Genomic DNA, 20,098 nt, shown 5'->3' with positions numbered 1-20,098 from the left:
CTCTGTTCCCATCTTTTTTTCCCTGGTACATCAGCAGAATGGATGGGTTCAGAGCAGCTCAGCTCTTCTTCCCACCTTCCCTTTTGTGCTCTGCCTTCCTTAGAAGAGACAAAATGAGCTTCCTATGTGGAAGAGACCCACACATGGGTAAAAAATACAGTGTGTCTGACCACTTAGGTGCTGGTGCAATGAAACTGCATAGCTGTGAGATCTCATGGTGCTGCCGTTACAGTATTACAGGGCTCAGGGATATTCAGAAATGAGCAACTATGAAATGTTTGCATCTCTGAAATTATATAACATAACGAGGACATCTGTTCAATGCAGCTCTTTTCCTGCCCCTGCAGACATGTCTCCCCACCTGTGTTTTTGGCACAGCATCATCCCTTATCCATGCAAAACACAGAACTGTGGGCTCAAAAGCCCAGACTAAGACTGTAATTTATTCCTTCCCTGTGGCTGGAAGGTCAACATTTCTTTGAACTTATGGTGATTTTAAAGATATATTTACTTGATTTGTGTTGTGCATGACAAGAAAAGGCCTTCTTGGAAAGGCATGTCATGCACTCTTATCTGAGCAGTCATATTCAGGCTTGATCAGATTTCTTCTGGTCTGGTCTTGTGTTGCTGGCATGTAATAATGATAAAGCAGAACTCAGATGTATCTCTGCTTGGTGTGTAAACCCCTGGAGCTCCAGGGTCTCCCATCTCCACTCCCCCAAACTTTAGCTGTTCCTCTTCCCCAGCTCTTCTGCTCATATCCAGCTTCAAGGCACAGTTGTTCTACTTACAGCCAAGGATTAGTAAATCTCCCTGTGCCTGATGGCTTTCTAGAGCTTTCCTTTTCCTTCCACCCACTCCCCTCTCTAGACTTCTTTTCCTGAAAGTGAACAGATGTAGTTTTAATTTGGAAAGAACTTTTAACAGCTCTATTTTATATTAAGTTACTTAAAGCATATGGACAAGATTAAATTAATTGAGGGTCAGTGCTAAGGTTTTTCACAAAATGTAGATTGAGCTGCTGCATTCCTGAGTCTTCTAACAAAGAAGGTTCTGCATTCACCCTTCTATTCCAAAGGATCCTAGAGAATGGTCTAGGTATCACCACAGCCCAACTTACATCAGCAACCCTTTAAATTAAACTCTTGCATGGATAGGCTTAAAAGCTTGCAAAGACATAGACTGCATGGCCTTCCCAGCTGATGTATGAGAAGGGTAAAGACTATTGTCCCAAAATGGGAAGTAGATAAACAAGTGGATAAATATCTGAATTAATTCAGCCACCACTGGGCAGCAGTGGGCTCCCACATGGGCTTGAGTAAATGGTGACTGCTGCATCCTGGAGCAGCCCTGTACTTTTCCTACCTGTGGTGGAGTTCTTGGTGCAGAAGGAATAGCCAGGATGCTTATGTCAGCAACGTGTGCTGCTTCCTTTATCTACTCTTAGGAGAACTAAGCAGCTGGTGTAGTCTAGAGGTTTCCAAATGAAGGCCTAATTCTATATGGAATTAAAATACTGCAGTTGCATAGAGTGGTACTGGTGGAGCCTGACAGTCTCTCTCTCCTGCATTTATAACTCAGGTCATGTAAAGAGCAGAAAGCTCCACACTCCCTGGAGTCTTCTGTAGCAGAAGACTGATTAAATAAATGAGTGTTACCTGCTAACTGGTGCTTGGACAGAGCAGACAGCACAGGCCTTTCCCCTCATGAAGCTGCCATGTCCTCTGCCAAAGACCACGTTAGACAAGTGGAACAAGCTGGCTTTGTTGGTGTACTGACATTGGGTATGTGAGCTCAACATCTATAACAAGTTTTGTTGTTTAAGAGCAAAAAAAAACCTCAATACTGATCTGCCAGTATAAGTCATCTGCATGGTCATGGTAAAGTTATACAATATTGAGGCCATTTTCTTACAAAATGTAATGTTTTCCTTACGTGCTGGCTGATTTTGCCTACCACAGGTTGGTGGAAAGCTGATCCTCAACAGCCAATAAAGCTTAGCCTCACAAATCCTGCATAGGTTTTCCTTTATTTTTCTTCTTCTTCTTTTTCTTTTTAATGGAGCACATCTGAAAACCATAAACACAAGATTCCAGCTGCTGACAGCAGAGGGAAGCATATTCCTGGTAATGGGCATGTGCACCCACAGAGATGTGAGAAAGCTGTATTGGATTATTATTAATACTGCAGTGTTTGGTTCCGCCTGAACATGGTTAATGCATGTGCCTTTATTAATCACAGTAAGTTCTTGTTGGCAATGTTTATCAGTAGGCAGAAGCCAAAAATGGGGAGACATTTTCTCACAGTTTCACAGTGCGGTGGTAAAGAAATTGGTCCCAGTTGTCTCCCTCCAGATCAGGTAGCAGAAAGAAATTAGGACAGGATTACTTCATTTCCATCCTGTCTCAACAAATCAAGCTTATAAAGAGGGAATTTATCCCTTAGTCAGAAACATGAGATACAAGCCAGAAGCCAGACTGCCCTGCCCCTCTGCTGGGGCCGCTGCTGCAGCATTGCTTTACTCCTCTGCCACTTGGAAATGCATGCATCAGGTATGTGGCATAGAATCAGCTCAGTGTTAGAACTGAGACATTGCTCTCTTCTGTGTCACAGTTAACAATTCACCTTAAATAAATAACTTTGAGTCCAGTGGATCTGATGTCAGGGTGGGTGGATTTGTGGGGTATAACTCCATCGTCGTAATAACGTACCACTTAGCAGGAATGTTTTGTAACCCAAATGCTTATTCCTGGTTTAACTCCAGCAGTAATTAAATCCCAGTTCATTTGCAGCCTATCCTCTCCTTTTCTCAGTGGATGCACATTTCATTTTGTTGGCCACTTGTTCTTTAAAAACAAAAGGCTCTGCAATTGCTCTTCGATGCTCATTTCCCAATCTCATCTTACTCCCAAGCCATGATGGATTTTGACATGGTCAAATAAAACTCAAATTAATTGGATTACACACTTCACTTGGGTACCTTCCCTTCTGAACATAAAATCAGTCTCAGCTGTTTTGTTTCAGGGCCATGAAGAAGGGAAGATGGATGGGTCTGGAAACAATAGTCAAAGAACTACCTGTTTACATTCAAGCTTCAGGCTCAAAATTGGGTTCTCAGAGGGACCTGGGTTAGATCTCGTGCTGCTCTGCTGCCAGGAAGGCATTGCAGACATATACTGTTGTCCCTGGCAGTTAAAAAGATTTCACAATTTCCCTTGGAGAAGCTTTCAAACATGGACATTGAACATTTTCTCTATTGCTGCCAGTGCTCCAGAAGTTGAAAAGGCTTTGTGATGTGTCTGATAATGCTTCTGGAGATTCCACTGTATGTTGTATTGGCTGGATCCTGCAGAGGAAACAAACATCCCTCCCACCTTCCTGCTCTTTACTTGATATTGTCATTAGTAGAGCTGTGAGCCACCTGCAGGAGTTTACACCTGCAAAGAGTTCCTCAGAATTTCAGCATAATGAGTTAAAAGGATGCCTGAAAGGCTGGCTGAGGTCATGGGCAGGAAGAGATGGACATTCTTCATTCTGGTGGCCTCCAGACATGGAAAATGTGGACTTTTTAGAGGGTTGATGGAGTGTCAAGACCTCCAGGTATGGTCAGGAAAGCTGCTGTTGGCTGTCTGAAGTGCTGCCTGCCCTTTACCAGCAAAGGGCGCCAGAGGGTTTTAAAGAGAAGTCCTGGGGCTGGGCAGCTCTTGCTGCAGGGGCACTGACTGTTCTGCTTTTTAACACAGATGGAGAACCCCAGCTGGCCTCCACTGTCATAGATACCATCATGGCTGGCCTGCCAGGACCGCGAGGAGCACCGGGCCCTGTGGGACCCCCAGGTAATGCACTCAGTTGAGCTGCAAAGCTGTAATGATGGGGAAGAGGAGCAAAAGAATCTGAGGGAGAGTGGAATTGTGCTGTTGGATGCCTATAGGAAAGCATGTGGTCCTCAGGAGCAGGATCTGACCAGCTGTTCTCAATGATATTTATGCAGACTTTGGAGATGGTTTGAGAGCTACTCCAGATTTGTACCTGTATAACTGGCGTCAGAATCTAGGACCAAAATTCATCAGCAAATCTTCTGTTTCTCAGTGCTGATAGGTGGCTTAAATGATAATATTCCTGCAAGCATCAGCATTTCCCCTATGATGCATATTTAGGGGTGAACTCCCATCAGTTGAAGAAAAGACTTTTCCTTTCATTATGAGGGCCTTTAATTTATCCTTCAGTTCCTTTATTCTCTGACTTAAGCGTTTCTGTGGTGCATTAATGATTGAGGCTAATTCAGCTGTACTTTGTATACCATGTCTGCATTGTTTCATCTCAAGGGTTGTGACAACCAAAGCAGAGAGGAGTATTACTAAACTCAGACTAAGCAAATATCCTGTCTCTCATTTCCAGGTACAATTTAACAGCTGCAGTCGGGATATAATTATTTTTCCAAAAGTAATGAATTTGTTCTGTGACTATGAAGCAATTTGACCTGTTCAGGCAGTGTTTAATATGTCCTGGAAACGGCCTCTTCTGTGATACAAACTTAAAAAGAATTTTTTTTGCTACTGGAGTGAGCGTGCAAAGAACAAAAGAGTGCTTTGCTTTGCCACAGTTGGCTTCTCGTTCTGGCTATATCCAACCTCTGTCTCCTTTGTGTTCATCAGCACCAGAGACAGACTCATGCAGACTTGCAGACTTTCCTGGCCACCTACAGGACTTCTTCCATTTCTAATACAGCAGTCTGCTCTGATGTTTCATGGGTCTAGCTTGAGGTTTCTTCAGAGCTTCTTTCCTGCCTATTTTCACCTTTTTTCCCTCCCAGAGCTCTAAGATCCTCCCTAGGGCATGTGTGATATTAGGATACGGGTGCCCAAGAATCCAGTGCATGATGTAGTACTTACATGCTGCAGTCCTGGGATCAATCAATGGCTCTCACCCACAGAGATGAAGTAGAACAATAAAAGGAAATGCGTATGTTCAGAATTTAAAATCCTTCTAAGTCTCCTTAACATTGTTTTAAATGATGATTCCCACCAGGACCACCAGGCGCATCAGGACCCAAAGGGCCCCCAGGACCTATTGGAGTCCCTGGATCACAAGTAAGGGTTTTTGTGCTTTGGGGGGGTATGTGCAGAGCATCTTCTCATTTCAGAAAGAGGAGAATTATTTGATAGGTCTCAGCTACAATGTTTGGCTCCTCATGAAAGTCTGTGATTTTTTGATACCTGTTTTTCACAGTGAACTGGGATGAGGAGTTGAAATTTCCAGGTTTTCCCCCAGTCATTACAACATATCTTGCTCTTACTGTGTCAAAACATTTCACTGTAGCCTGAGTTGATGCAAAGGATTTGACGTGGGCTTTACTAACATTGTGATAGAAAAACACCCCATTTCCTGTGGAACATGTAAAAGAGTAAAGATTGGGAATTCACCAGGTTGAATTTCTTCATCCTAATTTATTGGAAATAGCACTTTCCATTCAGTATAAATATCACAAAGTCTGTTCAGTTTGACTGATTAGATATTGATATCAAAATTGTGGAAAGGGGATAATTATGGAGTGTTGTAAACTCAGTCCAAAGAAAGTGCTGTGATGGAAGGGCAGAGTAGCCACATGGATGGAAAAAAAAAAAAGAAAGTTGAAAGAATGGAGGTTGTGATGAATAATGAATGGCCAAACTGCTCCAGATGGAGGTTGGCTGATACAACAGGACTCCAGTTTGGGATGAATGTTTCTTACTGGAGAGGCAAGCCATCAAATATTTCAGTATTAGGTGACTTGACTAAAGAGATAAAAGTGACTGGAGAGAACAGAAGAGAGGGAAAGCTTAAGTCATTTAGACAACGGATGGAACTTAGATCCTGATATGACAGGCTTGGGATTGCTGGAAATTAGAGAAGGGAGACTTCTGCTATGTATTTATTAATCACTTTGAAGAAGCAATGAGAGCAAGTTAGTGAAATTTTGCCAGTGTAGCAGAATCATTTCAATTAGTGAATGCTCTGGAGAGCGGTGAGAAACTCCAGATAGATATGAACACAGTGGGAAATTTGGCAGCAAAACGACAGTTGCAGTTTAACATGATTAAATATAAGGTAATTCACAATTCATAAATAGGTTCTTTAATAGAGTCTGGCTTTTTCACATGTGGCACACGTTATAAATTTTTTATTTTTAACAACAGACTTGCTTAATTCAGTGTTCCTTGAGCATCACTGTGCAAACATGCACTGAAATCGAATGTTGAGAGCTGTCAAGTGCAGAGGTCACCTATGGACACTTGAGCTTTGTTCTCACTGCTGTCTGATGTGAGGCCAAGTCTGGTCTGTGCCCTACCTTGCTTTCCAACCCTAGTTAACCTCCTATATCATGCTTGAATTTCTGCATCTTTAGTGGGCCTGGGGGTGGTGTAGCTAAGCTGTCAGCCTGCACAAGTTGGTGGTGAGCTGGTTGGACTGACTGCAGGCAAGGAGCGACGTGACAATGGTGAGCAGTGCTGCCTCCCAGATGAAGCTGGCAGATGCTTCTCCTTTAGTCCCTCAAAACCCTAAAACTGGGAGAGCATTCCTCCCATTGTCCCTTGAAACACCTGACCTTGTTGGGCCACTTAACTGCAGGCTGAGGTTCCTGGTAGCTGTGCTAGAAAGCGTGTTTCTCTGGATGCTGAGAGTTGGTGGTTCCTGGGGGCTGTTAAACAAACCAGCTTGAAGCAGCAGCTGCCTGGACTGGAGCTGGGGTTGCTTGTGCATCTCCAAAGAGATGTTCAAGTCACATGAGGTGGAAAAAAGCATCTTGCACGTGGTCATGTGGAGCTGACATGGTGCATATAAACAAACAATATTGTTCCTTTCCTGCCTGGTTTCTAACTGTGGCTTCACTGGGTGGAAAATTTAAGAACTTGGATCAATTTCTGCAAAGCAGTTCAACTAGTAGAAGTTGGGAGACAACGCCCTTCATAACCATTGGTGACTTGCTTTATTATAGATTTACTCAACCCAGGGAGCAAAATTATTAGGAGAGATTGGGCTTAATTTGAAAATTGTTTATTAGGGTGAGTGAATCGCTTCAAAATAATTTCCACTGCACAATCCAATTAATTTTCAGGTATGTATGCTTACTCATGCCACCCACTGAGGCAATTATGATGAGGGGGTAAAGCAGTGGGGATTGTTAGGCTAACCATACCATCTATTTGTTAATTTCTTCTCAGTCACTGGGAACAAGAACTATCCTGTCACACTGGCCCTTCACAAAACATTATATCAGCAGCATGCAGTTCATTAATAGACCTAAAGTGAGGGATATGAAGAAAATATAGGGCTCAAGATATCTGCAAAAAGAGCTTCCATTGTTGTTGCTCGAGGGCAAACAAGAATCCAGCCCAATCACTTAATAGGTGTATAAGGTTTACAGGAGCTGAGGATCACTGGGAAATGAATTGGCTGTATCTTCATAATGGATGCACAATAGAAACTAATTTCTTCTTGTCATGCATTTCTTCCAGGGCTTACCAGGCTCCCCAGGACAACCTGGGCCCAAAGGCTCCAAAGGAGACCGAGGAGAGAGGGTAAGGTTTCATGTATGTGGAGGGATTCCCAGTGAGATCTGAGTGAATGCCCTAGAAATTTATACAAGTCTTTTCAATTCCATGGGACTGCAGCCACAACCAGTTTTAAATGCAGAGTCTTTTCTCAGTCTTTTGCAACAAACAAACTAACAACAAGATGAGGGTTTCTTGTACAGATAAAAGACTGAATGACTTACGCAGAGTCTGGTGTTCCCTAAGGAGATATAGGTAATAAATACCTGGAATGTTAAACCCTTTACAGGGGTTAAACCTGTCTACAGGGGTGGCTAAATAGACATGCTCTTGTGCTGCTGCTGTAGGGAACAAATTTTCTTCCAAGTGCCACCTTTTCCATCACACTGGATGTCACTGTCTGCAGGTAGGTAGCAAGGCCCAGGTGGGTTGTTTCATGCTCGTCTGAGGGACTCACATGAAGGAGAAGGGGATATCTGAGAGTGGAACACATATGCTTGCAAAAAGCTCATACTTTATTTGAGCATCTTTGCCCATTTTATGGGTTCTTGATCCCCATTCTTATATGAGAAATCACCTGAAAGATAGAGCATATTTTAAGAGACAGTATCTTATGCAGGTCACCCACTTTGGGCATTTATTGGCTTCACTAACAGATTAGACTCTGCATTTCTGGGCCCAGAGTTTAGGGTTCTAATGAAGAGTGAAACCACTGCTGTAATTTCAGTGCAGGCTTGTCACTACAGCTTGTTGCCATTAAATACTAACTTTCAGTTTGAAAAGAAGAAATCATGCCATTTGGCAAGGTGTCTGGTTTCCATCCAGGAAAATGGTAAGAGCTGATCCTCAATGATTCCCTTAACGCGGTGCTTTAGTTTGTGGTTGGTCATATTGCTAAGGCTGTTACTGCACTTCCTCTGAAACAAAAGCTGTGATGCACAGTGTCCACATTCAGTACAGACAAATACTTGAGACTCTGATCTCATTCCTTCCTGGTACATATTCAGAGCTGTCGCTCTCCTTCCAGGTTTGGGACAAATGAGATTTTTTCAAACACACAATGCTTTGCTAAATAGAAAAATGCTGTTTCCTGTCCTTTCTTTCTTAGCATGGAAAGCAGAGCTGATGGCTTTTTCTGGCAGAATTTCTGTAGGACGTTCTGTGTGCTTTTTGTCTTTCGTGAGCGTGGATTTGAATGCTGGTTTTGACAACTATGTGCTGCAATTTGGGGTTTGGTGGATACAAATTAGGGCTGGCTTTACATAGAGCGGAGGAGCTGTGCAGCTGCAAAGAAAAGCAGGGGAGGGTTGGCAATATCTGTTTAGATATGAGGAAATGCTATTATACATTCTTCCTGCTTAATCTCTGAAAGAATAGATGTAGAAAGAGACCTGAAGCAGTCTGAGCACATCCCCTCGGTGGCATACTTGTGTGTGCCACTCATGATCAGCCTCTGTTCATCTAATTCTTAACGAGTGCCAGTGAGGGATGCGTCTCATCATCCGCAGGCAGTCTGCAGAGGTAGAGTTCTTGAGGGCCTGGGATAAAAGATATTTCTAACATCCAGCCTAAATATCCTTTGATCCCCTTTAAGCTGATAACATCCTTTTCTGTTCCCCCTGGACACCGAGAACAGTCTGTTTATGTATTTCGAGTGTGTTGTTATGTCTCCTCTCTGTGGTTTGCTGCTTGCCTGTGCTTTTTCACAGCCCTTCCTCCTTCCAGTGCAGATTCCAAGTGTTTCCCTTTGAAGATGCTCAGAGCACCTGACAAACTGGGCTTCCTCCTGGCGCCCTCTGTGTCAGCGTGTGCCTTTGTCTGATGCTGCCTGGCTGTGCATCGCACAGGTCTCTGCAGTAATGTTTTGAGATGCCCAAGGCCCATTTGTGTTCTACAAAGCAGCAGTGGGATGGATGGAGTAACAAAGCAGCTCTCCCTTCTTGGCAAATGCTACAAAAAGCTGCCGCCAGCTAGATGGTTTTTGAGGAACAAAAGGATGGGCTTGTTTCTGTTTGTGTTTAGGGGAGAAGAGCCGGTTTCAATATGTGGCTGTTTCATCAATAGATTTCTAAAGATGCTTTTAAATTTTGCCTCCCCTTGCCCTGCTCCTGCTTTCCCATGAAATAATCTATAGCTCTTCTCCTAGTTAGGAATTCTGCTCTGCCCCAGCGTGTCCTGGGGTAGGAAACCAGTGCTGCAGAGGAAAACAGGGACTAAAAAGATGTTGAATTTGATGGTGTTTCATTCCACCAACACAAACTGTTCCAAAATGCTTTAGTTTAGCCAAAAAGAAAGAAAGAAAGCACAGAGGACAATGTGAAAATCAGCACAGCAGGAAAAAGAAACAAATCAACCAAAATACTGTGTGTGGGTTTGATCAGTAGCTGCTGGGGTTAACGTGGGGACGTGTGTGTGGAGCAGGAGGCAGATTAAATCAGTGCTCTGTGGGAGTCCTGGGCTCTGTTTGCTGTCTGGGGCAGCATCAGCCTGTCTGTTTTACTAGAGAGAAGAATGCTCTGTCTTTGTGAGAAAAAAATCTCCAGCCAAATTCCTTCCTGCTATAATGCAACTGTCTGCTGTAAAGTACAAGAAATTGCTAATCATCTTATGGAGAGGGTACGGAGCGGAGCAGCTCAGTATTTAACCAAACTTCTCCAAAGTGTGATAGGATTTGGAGCTGATGCTTGACAGAAAACCATGACCCCTTTTTGCTGTCTCTAAGTGATAATGTCAAGGGAGAGGAATTTCTTCTTATTATCCCAAGTGTAAGGTTTTTTATTAAGCCATTTTAATTCCTCTCGTAAAATAAAATGACACTGTGTTCTTGTCAAATGGAAAAATATCTCCTAATGACACTTACTTTATTTCCAACAGGGGCAAGCAGGTCTGACTGGAGAGAGGGGCATTAAGGGACTTCCTGTAAGTGATGTACTTGCGGGTGTGTACGAGACTCATTTGGGTTTGGTGCCTGCCTGGCATGTCTGGTACCATAAAAACACCGAGCTGGTCTGCAGCTGGTTCAGCCAGCTCTCAGATGCAATGCTCAGGTCAATAGGAATCCCTACCTTAAGTATTCCTCTGCAAATGGATCACTGCAGGAAAGGACTGCTGACAAAGTCCTACTGACAGGTCAGAGGTGGAGAGCAGTGATCAGGAAGGCAGTATGCCAATGGTGTGCAGCGCTTGCAGATCCCCTCTAGCTAAAGTCCAGCAGACAGAAACCCATCCCTGCCGTGTGAGGTTCCTGGCACTACCAGAGCTCAACAGTGGGCACTGTTAACCCAAGCTACATCAGCTGCTCTTGGTGTCCTCTTGCACCTTGATCTGCCAAGCTGAGCTGGAAAACCTTTAATGAGATTAAGAGACTTGGCCAAATGATTTCTTGGCAGTAGCTGAACCAGTGCATGCAGGAGATGTCTGCACAGGCACGTGTATGGCTAGAGTGCAAACAGAGTTGAAGTTTGGCTGAAAGTGAGTGAAACAAGTTGGTTGTCTTGACTGGCAGCATTCAGAGAGATCCTGGTTCCTCTGGGAAGCTTTTCTTCACCCTTCCTTAATTCCATCTCATCATACTGTACAGCTCCTACAACCTTGTCTTCAGCCCTTCCCCGCTCTCTGCTTTGAAAGTGTCTCAGGGATGTCCAATGAGTCTGAGGAGTCCAGGCACTTCTGCCCTATTTCATTCAGCCATTTGTTAGGCTTTGTCTTTAGCTTGTGGCTTAACCTCTTTGTGTCTGCTGTTCTTTGGGAAATGCATGAACTCCCTGGTTAGGGAGAACATCAGACCAGTGCTGACAGCACATAGGGATTTTGCTCACAAAAACCTTAATGAGCGTCTTCAGAGGCAGAAAATGATAGGAGTAATTAATGAAAGAAGAATGGAGGAATTTTATGCTGTAAATCTAAAATGCACAATTGCATGTTTGGGGGAGGAGAACAGCATTTTTCTCAGTGTTGTGGACTGAAACACTGTTCATTGAGATCTGTTGTAGGTACAGGCCATGGCAGCCATCCCCTCCTGCAGCTCGGCTATCCCCAGCCACGTTTATCCACGTCAAAATTAGCAGTGACCTGCTGGGAGCAAGGGCAGAGCTCAGGAGTCATCTTTACCGTGGCCCATTGGAGGGAAGTAATTCCAGGCAGGATCCTCAGTCACGTGGAGACCAATTTCTCTTTTTTGTTTGTTTTAGGGTGAACCAGGCAAGAAGGGCGAGGAAGGTGATAAAGGTGCTGATGTAAGCATGGGTTTTTACTGTTCTTGTTTGTTTGTTTTCATTTTTGCTTTCCTCTGTAACTCTTTACTGTCATTTAAACATATTCCCTTTGGTTTGTGAGGGGCAAGGCTCCTGTCACCAGTTAAAAGGGCAGCATCTCCAGGGATGGAGCATCCAAAACCTCTCTGAGCAGCCTGTGCCAGCACCTCACCACCCTCTCAGTGAAAAACTTCTCCCCAGCATCTAATCTAACTCTTCCCTCCTTTAGTTTAAAACAGTTCCTCCTTGCTCTATCACTATCTACCCATATAAAAAGTTGGCTACCCTCCTGTTTATAATCTCCCATTAAATACTGGAAGGCTGTAATGCAGTCACCCCACAGCCTTCTCTGCTCTAGATTGAATAAATCCAGGTCCTTCAGCCTGTCTTCATAGGAGAGGTGCTCCAGCCCTCAGATCATCTTCATGGCCCTCCTCTGGACCCTTTTCAAAGCTCCATGTCCTCTGTGATGGGGGACCCAGATCTGGATGTAGTATTCCATCTGGGGCCTCATGAGGGCAGAATAAATAGGGACAATCACTGCCCTCTCCCTGCTGGTCGCTCCTCTTTTGATCCAGCTCAAGGTACTTTAAGCACACACTGCTGGCTCAGGTCCATCTGGATGAGCACATGTGCCACTGTTCCAGTTCATAAGGCAGAAGCAAGATGAGGCTTGCCAGCCCTCTGAGTTTCCTGGTGTCCCAATGAAGAGAAAGCCTAAGAAACTCAATGATATTCAGGGTAAACGTCAGGCAAGAGCAAAACCTGTTCTCCAGGTAGTACAGTGCAGTTAATAAGCTGCATAACATAACATATTTGACAGGAATATACAACCCAGGAGTTGCCAAAGTGAAAGGTTTGGCTTAGTCAGAGGCTCTGCAAATGCAGGGTGTAACTGAGGAGATTTTCTCTAAAGATTTCTCCCTCATTCCAACATTTACTTTTTCAGGTTATCTCACTTCTTATGACTTTTCTTTTTAAACATTTACAATGCACAGTTTGGTGTTACAGAGTTCACATTATGTACAGGAAGCAAATGTATAGCACTGTTGGTTTTCTTTTCTGTCTTGCAGGGGGAAGGTGTTCAACAGCTTCGAGAAGCTCTGAAGATTTTAGCTGAGAGGGTCTTGATTCTAGAGCACATGATAGGAATTCACGGTAAGCATTGCTTTTCCAGACAACTGGGCCTCTATTCGGGAAGCTGCTTGATGATTAGATGTCCTCCCCGTGTCTTAAGTCTCTGTCAGTGTTACCCAGAAAATGAATGATCCATGAAGTTCTTGTTGTTAGAACTGACACCAAAACTGTTTTCACAGATGGTGTGTAGTGCTCCATTGTATGGCTGAACAGGTCTGGGTCTCTTCACCATCCTCACCATTCAATGGAGATGTACCTTTTAGAGGCCCAAAGCATTAATTCCAAAAGCAATAGGCAGCAGCATGAGCTTTTGGGAAATCATGAATCATGAACCCATGATTTTAACCGCAGTCAGTCTGACCTTACCTCTGCATTAATCCTGGTTTGCTTCTTGTTTTCATTGGATTTTGTAGACCAAGAAGAAATATTTTTTGTGCTTGCTTGCTTTCACCTGGTGACAGTGCCAGGAAGATGCCCATTAGGCTCGCTATGCAGCAATCCATGCCTACCTGCCTGATGTTCTGGTAGGAGTGGAAGGGGAACCCTGCCTGTAACTGCAGCCCAGAGAAATTCACAGATACAGGACCCAGGGTCTAACCCTCCTTGATCTTTTACTTTGCATCTCTGCTTTTACTACTGTAAAGCAAGAAATCAGCTCTATAAATTTGTATAGACAGTGGAGCATGAACTGGAGAATACACACAAAATTTGCCACTGCAGAACTGCCTGGTTTCCCAATTTTACATGTATTTCAGCAAACCATATTTACTGTCATAAGTATGTTTTCTATATAGCCTGGGGTGGATGTGAGTTATTTATATCTATAGATACTCTATACCACTGTAACTATACCAGCAAAAGTAGATGATTTTAAAAACTATGTTTAGACACCTACGTTGCATGACTTTATATAAATAGTTCCCTTTTTATACAGTAACAGTGCAGGTAATTATATTTTCATTCTGTTCTTTTGAAATAGTCCCATTCTTAAGACATATTTAGACTCTACAAAAACACTACTTAGAAAAAGAACTTAGAAAGTGAAGCATGTTTTCCCTGTGCTATTATGTGCGGCTCTGTATGTGAATATGGTTGAAAGAAATGGAAAGAGACATAATGAAACAAAGCAGGGTTTCCTTGAGCACAGACCTCCCTTGCAGTGAATGGCACCACCCAGCTGTAAGTCACCCAGCACCAACTATCTGGTGGTGTTTCCAGTGTAGTGTGTCACAGATCTTACCACAGGTTCCTGGGTAGCCCAATTCCACCCAGCTCACAGACCCACGCAGAGATGCCAATCGCATGCTCTCATTTTCCCAGGAAACTTCACAGTCAGCATGGCTTCAAAACCACAGCCACCCAAGCAACAAGGCAAAACATACCAGCAAACAAACCTCTTCCCTGCAGTGGGAGGGCAGTGGGAGATTATCTGGCCCAGCAAACAGTGGAGAGCAGCCCAGCAGGACACAGGGAAGCCCAAACTGTTTGGCAGCATGTGCTTGCAGTGAGCACAGCACAAATCCTGCAGCCAAGCACTCCCTTGGCATAGAAGTGCTGCCTCAAGTGAATGAACCAAGGCTGAGGGTCTGGGGTGTGAGGCTGAACCCTTGGCAGGGAAATGAGCAAACAAACATCCATCTCTGAAGGTAAAAGGAAGAAAGCAGGACATTCCAAGTGATGAGGCAGCATCACGTTGTCAGCATCTGCTGCTGACTGCTGGGAAAAGTGAAGAGTGGCTGTAGTCAAAAGCACATCTAGCTCTGTAAGGTAGGATGCTGTAGAAAGAGAAGGTGTGTGTTAACATGAAGCATGCTGGGAGAGCAGACAGCTAATATTTATTCCCAGCTTTATTGCTAATATGGCTGTAGCCAAAGGTGGGTCAAGTTTTCGTTCAGCCCTTTCAGGAAAGATGACCACCTTTACAAGGAGTGAAATGGTACCTCTGTCCCCAGGAACATCGCTTCTGTGTGACTGCCTGCTAACGCTTTTCCCTTCAGTAACAGGAGTCTGTGGGCAATGCTGAGTAGCAGTTGCAGCCCAAGGCAAACTGTGATCAATAACAGAGCAGTGCTTTTATAAATGAGGTGACAAACAGGGACAGGAGCTGCTGTGTTGCTTGCAGTGGTAGTATTTACCCTGAAGAGTTCAGACAGCAAAAAAGCAAAATATTGGAGTAGTGTGACTGCAGCAAACACGACTTCTTGCTGGACAGAAAGACAGCAGGAGGGACAACACTTCTTCCAGAAGAACCATTCAGAAAGGCCCATTCACTCCTTCCTTAGCCTCCCCTTTTAAATAGTGCTTTCCCGTGACTTTCTCTCCTTACAGACTCTTTATCTTCCATTGAGCCAGGCTCTGGACAAGACGTGATCCCGGGTTCCCCCCTGCGAAGCAGCATCAAGATCAAGCGTGGAGGACCCCAGCAACCACAAGCCTACCAGATCCTCTCTTCACTGCTGGATGACAGTGAAGCCAAAAGGAGAAGCAGTCGGATGAAGTAGGAGCATCTCAAGTCTTCTCCCTGCCCGTCCACCAGTTAAAGATACAGTATCCCAGTGCTTAATTGCAGAGTGCAAATGAAGTGAGTAGGAAGCTCTAGTATTGGCAATTGAGTTTGCTTACCTGGCCAATTCTATCCCCTTATTGCAGGGAGTATCTTACCCATAGCTTGGAGAGGGTCTTAAGGATGTTTTTCTTGATATTGTTATTTTGCCTTTGGAATACCAGATGTCATGTATTGGAAGCTGTCCATAGCTATAACACCTCCTGAATATGGCTCCAGAGTTTAATCATTCCCTTATTTCTGCATCCCTTGAAAGTTACTCAGTAAAGCTCTGCTTAACTGCTGACATAATCAACCCCAATTAGGCTCATAGCCAAACCTTAGCCTTGTCCTTTGGTGTAGTTGGTGGCATCTGCTTTTGTTTCATGCAATGGTGTCAAGCTGACTCCCACTTGAAGGCAACGCTTTTAGAGGCCTTTAAAGCATTCTTATCTGCAAGGATTTCTCTTAAGCAAAGAACAAGTTGGAAAATCCCAGGAATGCTTTAAACTGTCTGAAAATTCAGATTCCTGTTCAGACTTTAGCATCAAAATCTCTACTCTTCATGTTGCTGATTGCATGTGAACGGCATTTACTTCTGTTGGTGAAAGGACTTTTGATAAACAAGTTCATAGTGTACTCTGACTTCAATGAGATTAGGCTGTTTCTGTAAAAGTTTAGACAGTATGGATGGAATATGATGGAATTGCAATGGAGTTCTGCCCCGCTGTGTTCATTTTGTACCTACATGTAGTGAAAATTAAATAGCAGCAATAACTATTCTCAGAGAATGTTTTGCAATAGTTTCTTAACTCCATGTCAATAAGGAAAAGTATTACCACAGGTTTTCTTATTCTATGGGTGAATCTTTGCTACTTGAATCCCCAGCGTAGCAGCAAATCACACTCTGGGATTAGTCTTGACAGGAGCTTATCCTGCACTCAGGAGCTAAATACAAAAATCATTTTACTATTTGCAATAACAACTGTCTGAGGAAAGTCCCAGCATTCAAGGTGAAGAGGCTGAACCTGCCTTTCAGCGACCAATGAATCTCTTACACCTTCTGTGCAAATCCAATTGGACAAGCCATTCACGTAGACACTGAATTTTGTTAGAAAGGGTAAGACTGATCGACACAACCAACGGTACTGATTTTTTTTTCCCTCTGAGTTTGCCGTTATGAATTCCAAGCTATTGCATTAGCTTAATGAGTACTCTCTCCATTCGTATTGACTAGGATTTCAGATCTTAAATGAAGAAATTATTTAAAACAAATTAGTGGTAAGATGAAAGGAAATGTAATAGAAGTTGTTTCCAATGAATCCTGCCAAGCCAACAGTCAAAAGATTGGTTAGGTTTGGGTTGCAACAGTTCTAATTATTGCCTTTTCCAAATTGATTTAAGAGCTACATCAGCTTTTGCTCTCCACACTTCTTGCTTCATTACCTGTATCTCCCTTTCATGTGGTACTGTATCTTTAAGTTGGGTTACAGTGGGATTAAACCAACTGGACTTTCCTTCTCACCTGGAGTTTCGTTCCTCACTGCTTACACAACAGTCAGACCACACTCTTGTACAGTCCCAGTTTAAATATGCTGTAAAGGTGAACACAGCCTCAAACTCAGCTATTAACAGTATTCATGACTAAGCCAACCATTCCAACCACGTTTCCCATCTTAGGCAGGATACTAAGATTCATTTAACCAGGGCATCTACGCATCTTGCCATGTCTGTGTAACTTTGAGAGTGGATTTATCTGGATGCGTACTCATTTAGAAATGTATTTTAATTGAAATGTTATTGCTTTATCTTACATGCATACTGTGCAATACCATAGTGTGTTCTTGTCCTTTTTTTCCTAAAACTTCTTTGAAATTCTTCATGTTTCAGTATGTTTTTAATTTGGATCAGTTCTGGTGGTAGAAATGCATTTTCCTTGCCGTGAGCAAACCAGAAGCACATTGCACAACTGAAAACCCTTGCAACTTGTGCACCCTCACGTTCACCAGCAATCTGGTACACCTGGGAGGTGGAGAATGCTTCTCTCCGGAATATCCAATTTGCACTTACTGTAAAGAATTGATACCAACCTGGGGAAATAAGAATAAACGAGAGAGAAGAACACTCGTCTGCTCTCACCAAACTCTGCAGTAGTTTTGCCATCACCTCCCATAGGAACAGGGAGAGGCCATAACAAGCAGATCCAAGTCTCCTGCTCACAGGAGCTGGTGCTGCTTGCAGTGGAGCAGAGCACATGGCTCACATGTGGCTTTCTGAAGGTTTGGCTCTGGGGTTCAGTTTCAATCCCAGTCTCTACAATGAACTGTTTTAATGTAATGAACCTGACCACTGTGACAAAGGCTTCCAAAAGACAATCAGCTTCTGGAATTACTTCTTAGTACAATATATTGGAAATTCTTTCTCTTCCATGTTTACAGCTTCTGCTTTACTCGAGATTACATTCCATGCTTGGTGATATAGGGGTTAAACTACTTGCAGTCTCCATGATTGCTTTGAAACCAGGCAATTCAAAGGTGCTATAACTGTCCACAGCGCACATTCCCACCCATAGAAAGAAATGTTAACTTTTTCACTACTTATTTTACACATTATCTTTTTATTTATATCAGTGTGTTTTGTATGTGTGCAAATGGGCCCATTGTAATAAGCTATACAACATTTGGTCTTCAGTAGGGCGGCCATAGGCAGTACTTTGCAGTCATGTAGTTTCTTAACTTAGAACACGAATAAATAACCTCTTCTGACACGATGAGTTAATTTATGGCAGGCTCTAATGTTTGTTGTAAACACAACCTGTTTGTTCCACCTCTTGCATGGTTACTTACCTGTTTTCATATCGCTATGTTATTGTTCAAGATACCTATTTCTCTTTATTTGCTATGGGTTTTGTTACTGTATATGGAATGTTTTGTATTCAGCATTTTCTTACAGAGCAGAGTGGGAGCAGTATTCAAGAACCCACAAATACCAAAGACCTTTCATGTAATGCACTGAGAAATAAACATACTGTAAATGAGTATGATGTCAGGTGTCCTGTATTTACAAAGTTCAGAGCAAGTTCAAGCAGACTGCATCCTGAAATTAAGGCATCTGTTTTCCTTTCCTGCCATCTCAGCTTTCTCTCACTGTACGTATGCAAATCTGAGCAGGGAAGGAAGGAAGGTAGGAAAGAAGGAAAGTGAAGGGAGGAAGGAAAGAAGGGAAGAAAGCTTTGGTAAGCCTTCAAGCAATGTAAAGTTTGCACACCCTGCATTGCAAGGAAGCCAGGCATGGGAGGAGGTGGCAAAGGACCCAAAGTGCTTCTGTCATAGCTGACAGGTCTGGTTTCTGAACTTGTTTTCACTCCCATATACAAACAAGAGATGTGTAAATCACAGCCAGTTCTCCCCCCCCCCGATGAGATCACACCATAGATACACAGATATCACTATTGTAGTGAAGTATGGTAAACAATGAGAAATGCCCACAGAGTCAAGGCCTCAACTTCATGCAGACTTTTTTGCAGTGCTGATCAGGGGATGCTCAGGGTAACTTGTTGCCAAACACTCCCATGCAGCACTGCTCTGGGTCCTTTGGGGTGTATTTATCTTGTTTTTGCGTCCAAACACCTCCAACTCTGATATATTTATCCTTGCAGAAGTCCCCTGAGGGAAGGCAAGGCTGTTAATCACTACTGTACAGATTGGGAGTTGCTGGATAAAAGGCCAAATTAATTTCTTGGGACATTTGTGGCTGCACTGGTCTGCCAAGTACCAATTAGCATCAGGTTTGAGCTGGTCTCTGGGCCATTATGGCCAGGGACTGTAATCATAGGGGAAATGGTTCTTTTCCCACTGCTTAACACAGCACAAGGAAAATCAATGGCAGAGTTAACAGCTTGCACTTCTAGCAGGAGCTGATCCCCAAAACACACACAAGCAAAATACTGATAGCTTTTGAATAAACTGTCTTAACCCTTCCATCCCATTTTTTTATCCACATGACAAACTGGATAACACATGCCCTCTATAGTTTAGCAAGGAGGAAGTATATCAGCCACTGTCCATTAAATATAACACAACAGTCCACTCTTAACAATGACAGTGATTAATCATTGCAACAATTTGCCAGAGGTTGTGGTACAGCCTTTGCTATTACACATTTGTCAAATTAAGGGGACTTTCTCTTCCTAATTATGTGTGTGTCTGTATATTCCAATTCCAAGCAGAATTCATTCAGCAAAGCCATACCATTGCCATCATGGACATAACAAATGGCCATTCTTGAACCTGCCTGCATTGTGTGCAGTTCTACACAGAGCTGGGTAGATCTGCTGCTGTTTTACCATCTATACAAATTCATTAGTGCATGCCAACAAGAACTTTTTAGTAGCAAATGAGGGATGCCCTGAGCACACCTCCAGGACACGCACTCTTCTCACAGCCCCCAGAGGTCATGCTATTCCAACTGACCATGACTCAGCATGGCAACCTTGGGCTGAGATTGGCCAAGGACCAAGACAAACTGGAGGTCTCCCACTGATCCTACACCACCAAATGGAAGGGAAAGGCCGAGTCAGAAAGACCAGAACAGTGTGTAACACCAGTATGGCTGTGCCAGCAAAAACCTGACTT

General features: G+C 43.4%; 1 protein-coding gene across 16 annotated transcripts in view; it reads left to right on the top strand.

The window, feature by feature from the left end:
• COL26A1 (collagen type XXVI alpha 1 chain) overlaps nucleotides 1-18,502 on the top strand; it is a 127,421-nt gene extending 108,919 nt beyond the window's left edge. For 4 of the 16 annotated variants that reach the window (XM_085521710.1, XM_085521704.1, XM_085521708.1 and 1 more), the window contains 7 exons: nucleotides 3,744-3,836; nucleotides 5,029-5,090; nucleotides 7,497-7,559; nucleotides 10,407-10,451; nucleotides 11,723-11,767; nucleotides 12,859-12,943; nucleotides 15,275-18,502. In XM_085521710.1, the coding sequence (XP_085377836.1) occupies nucleotides 3,744-3,836; nucleotides 5,029-5,090; nucleotides 7,497-7,559; nucleotides 10,407-10,451; nucleotides 11,723-11,767; nucleotides 12,859-12,943; nucleotides 15,275-15,423 (542 nt within the window). In that variant the 3' untranslated portion in view covers nucleotides 15,424-18,502. Of the gene's footprint in view, nucleotides 1-3,743; nucleotides 3,837-5,028; nucleotides 5,091-7,496; nucleotides 7,560-10,406; nucleotides 10,452-11,722; nucleotides 11,768-12,858; nucleotides 12,944-15,250 lie in introns of all 16 variants that reach the window. The other 12 variants (XM_015881021.3, XM_015881017.3, XM_015881019.3 and 9 more) reach the window with 3 other exon arrangements.
• The last annotated feature ends 1,596 nt before the right edge of the window (nucleotides 18,503-20,098 follow it).

This window comes from Coturnix japonica, chromosome 22 (assembly GCF_054131305.1).
Source record: "Coturnix japonica strain WE chromosome 22, WE-NBRP24, whole genome shotgun sequence".
Classification (NCBI taxonomy): Eukaryota; Metazoa; Chordata; class Aves; order Galliformes; family Phasianidae; genus Coturnix; species Coturnix japonica.
This window is presented reverse-complemented; position numbering and strand designations above follow the sequence as displayed.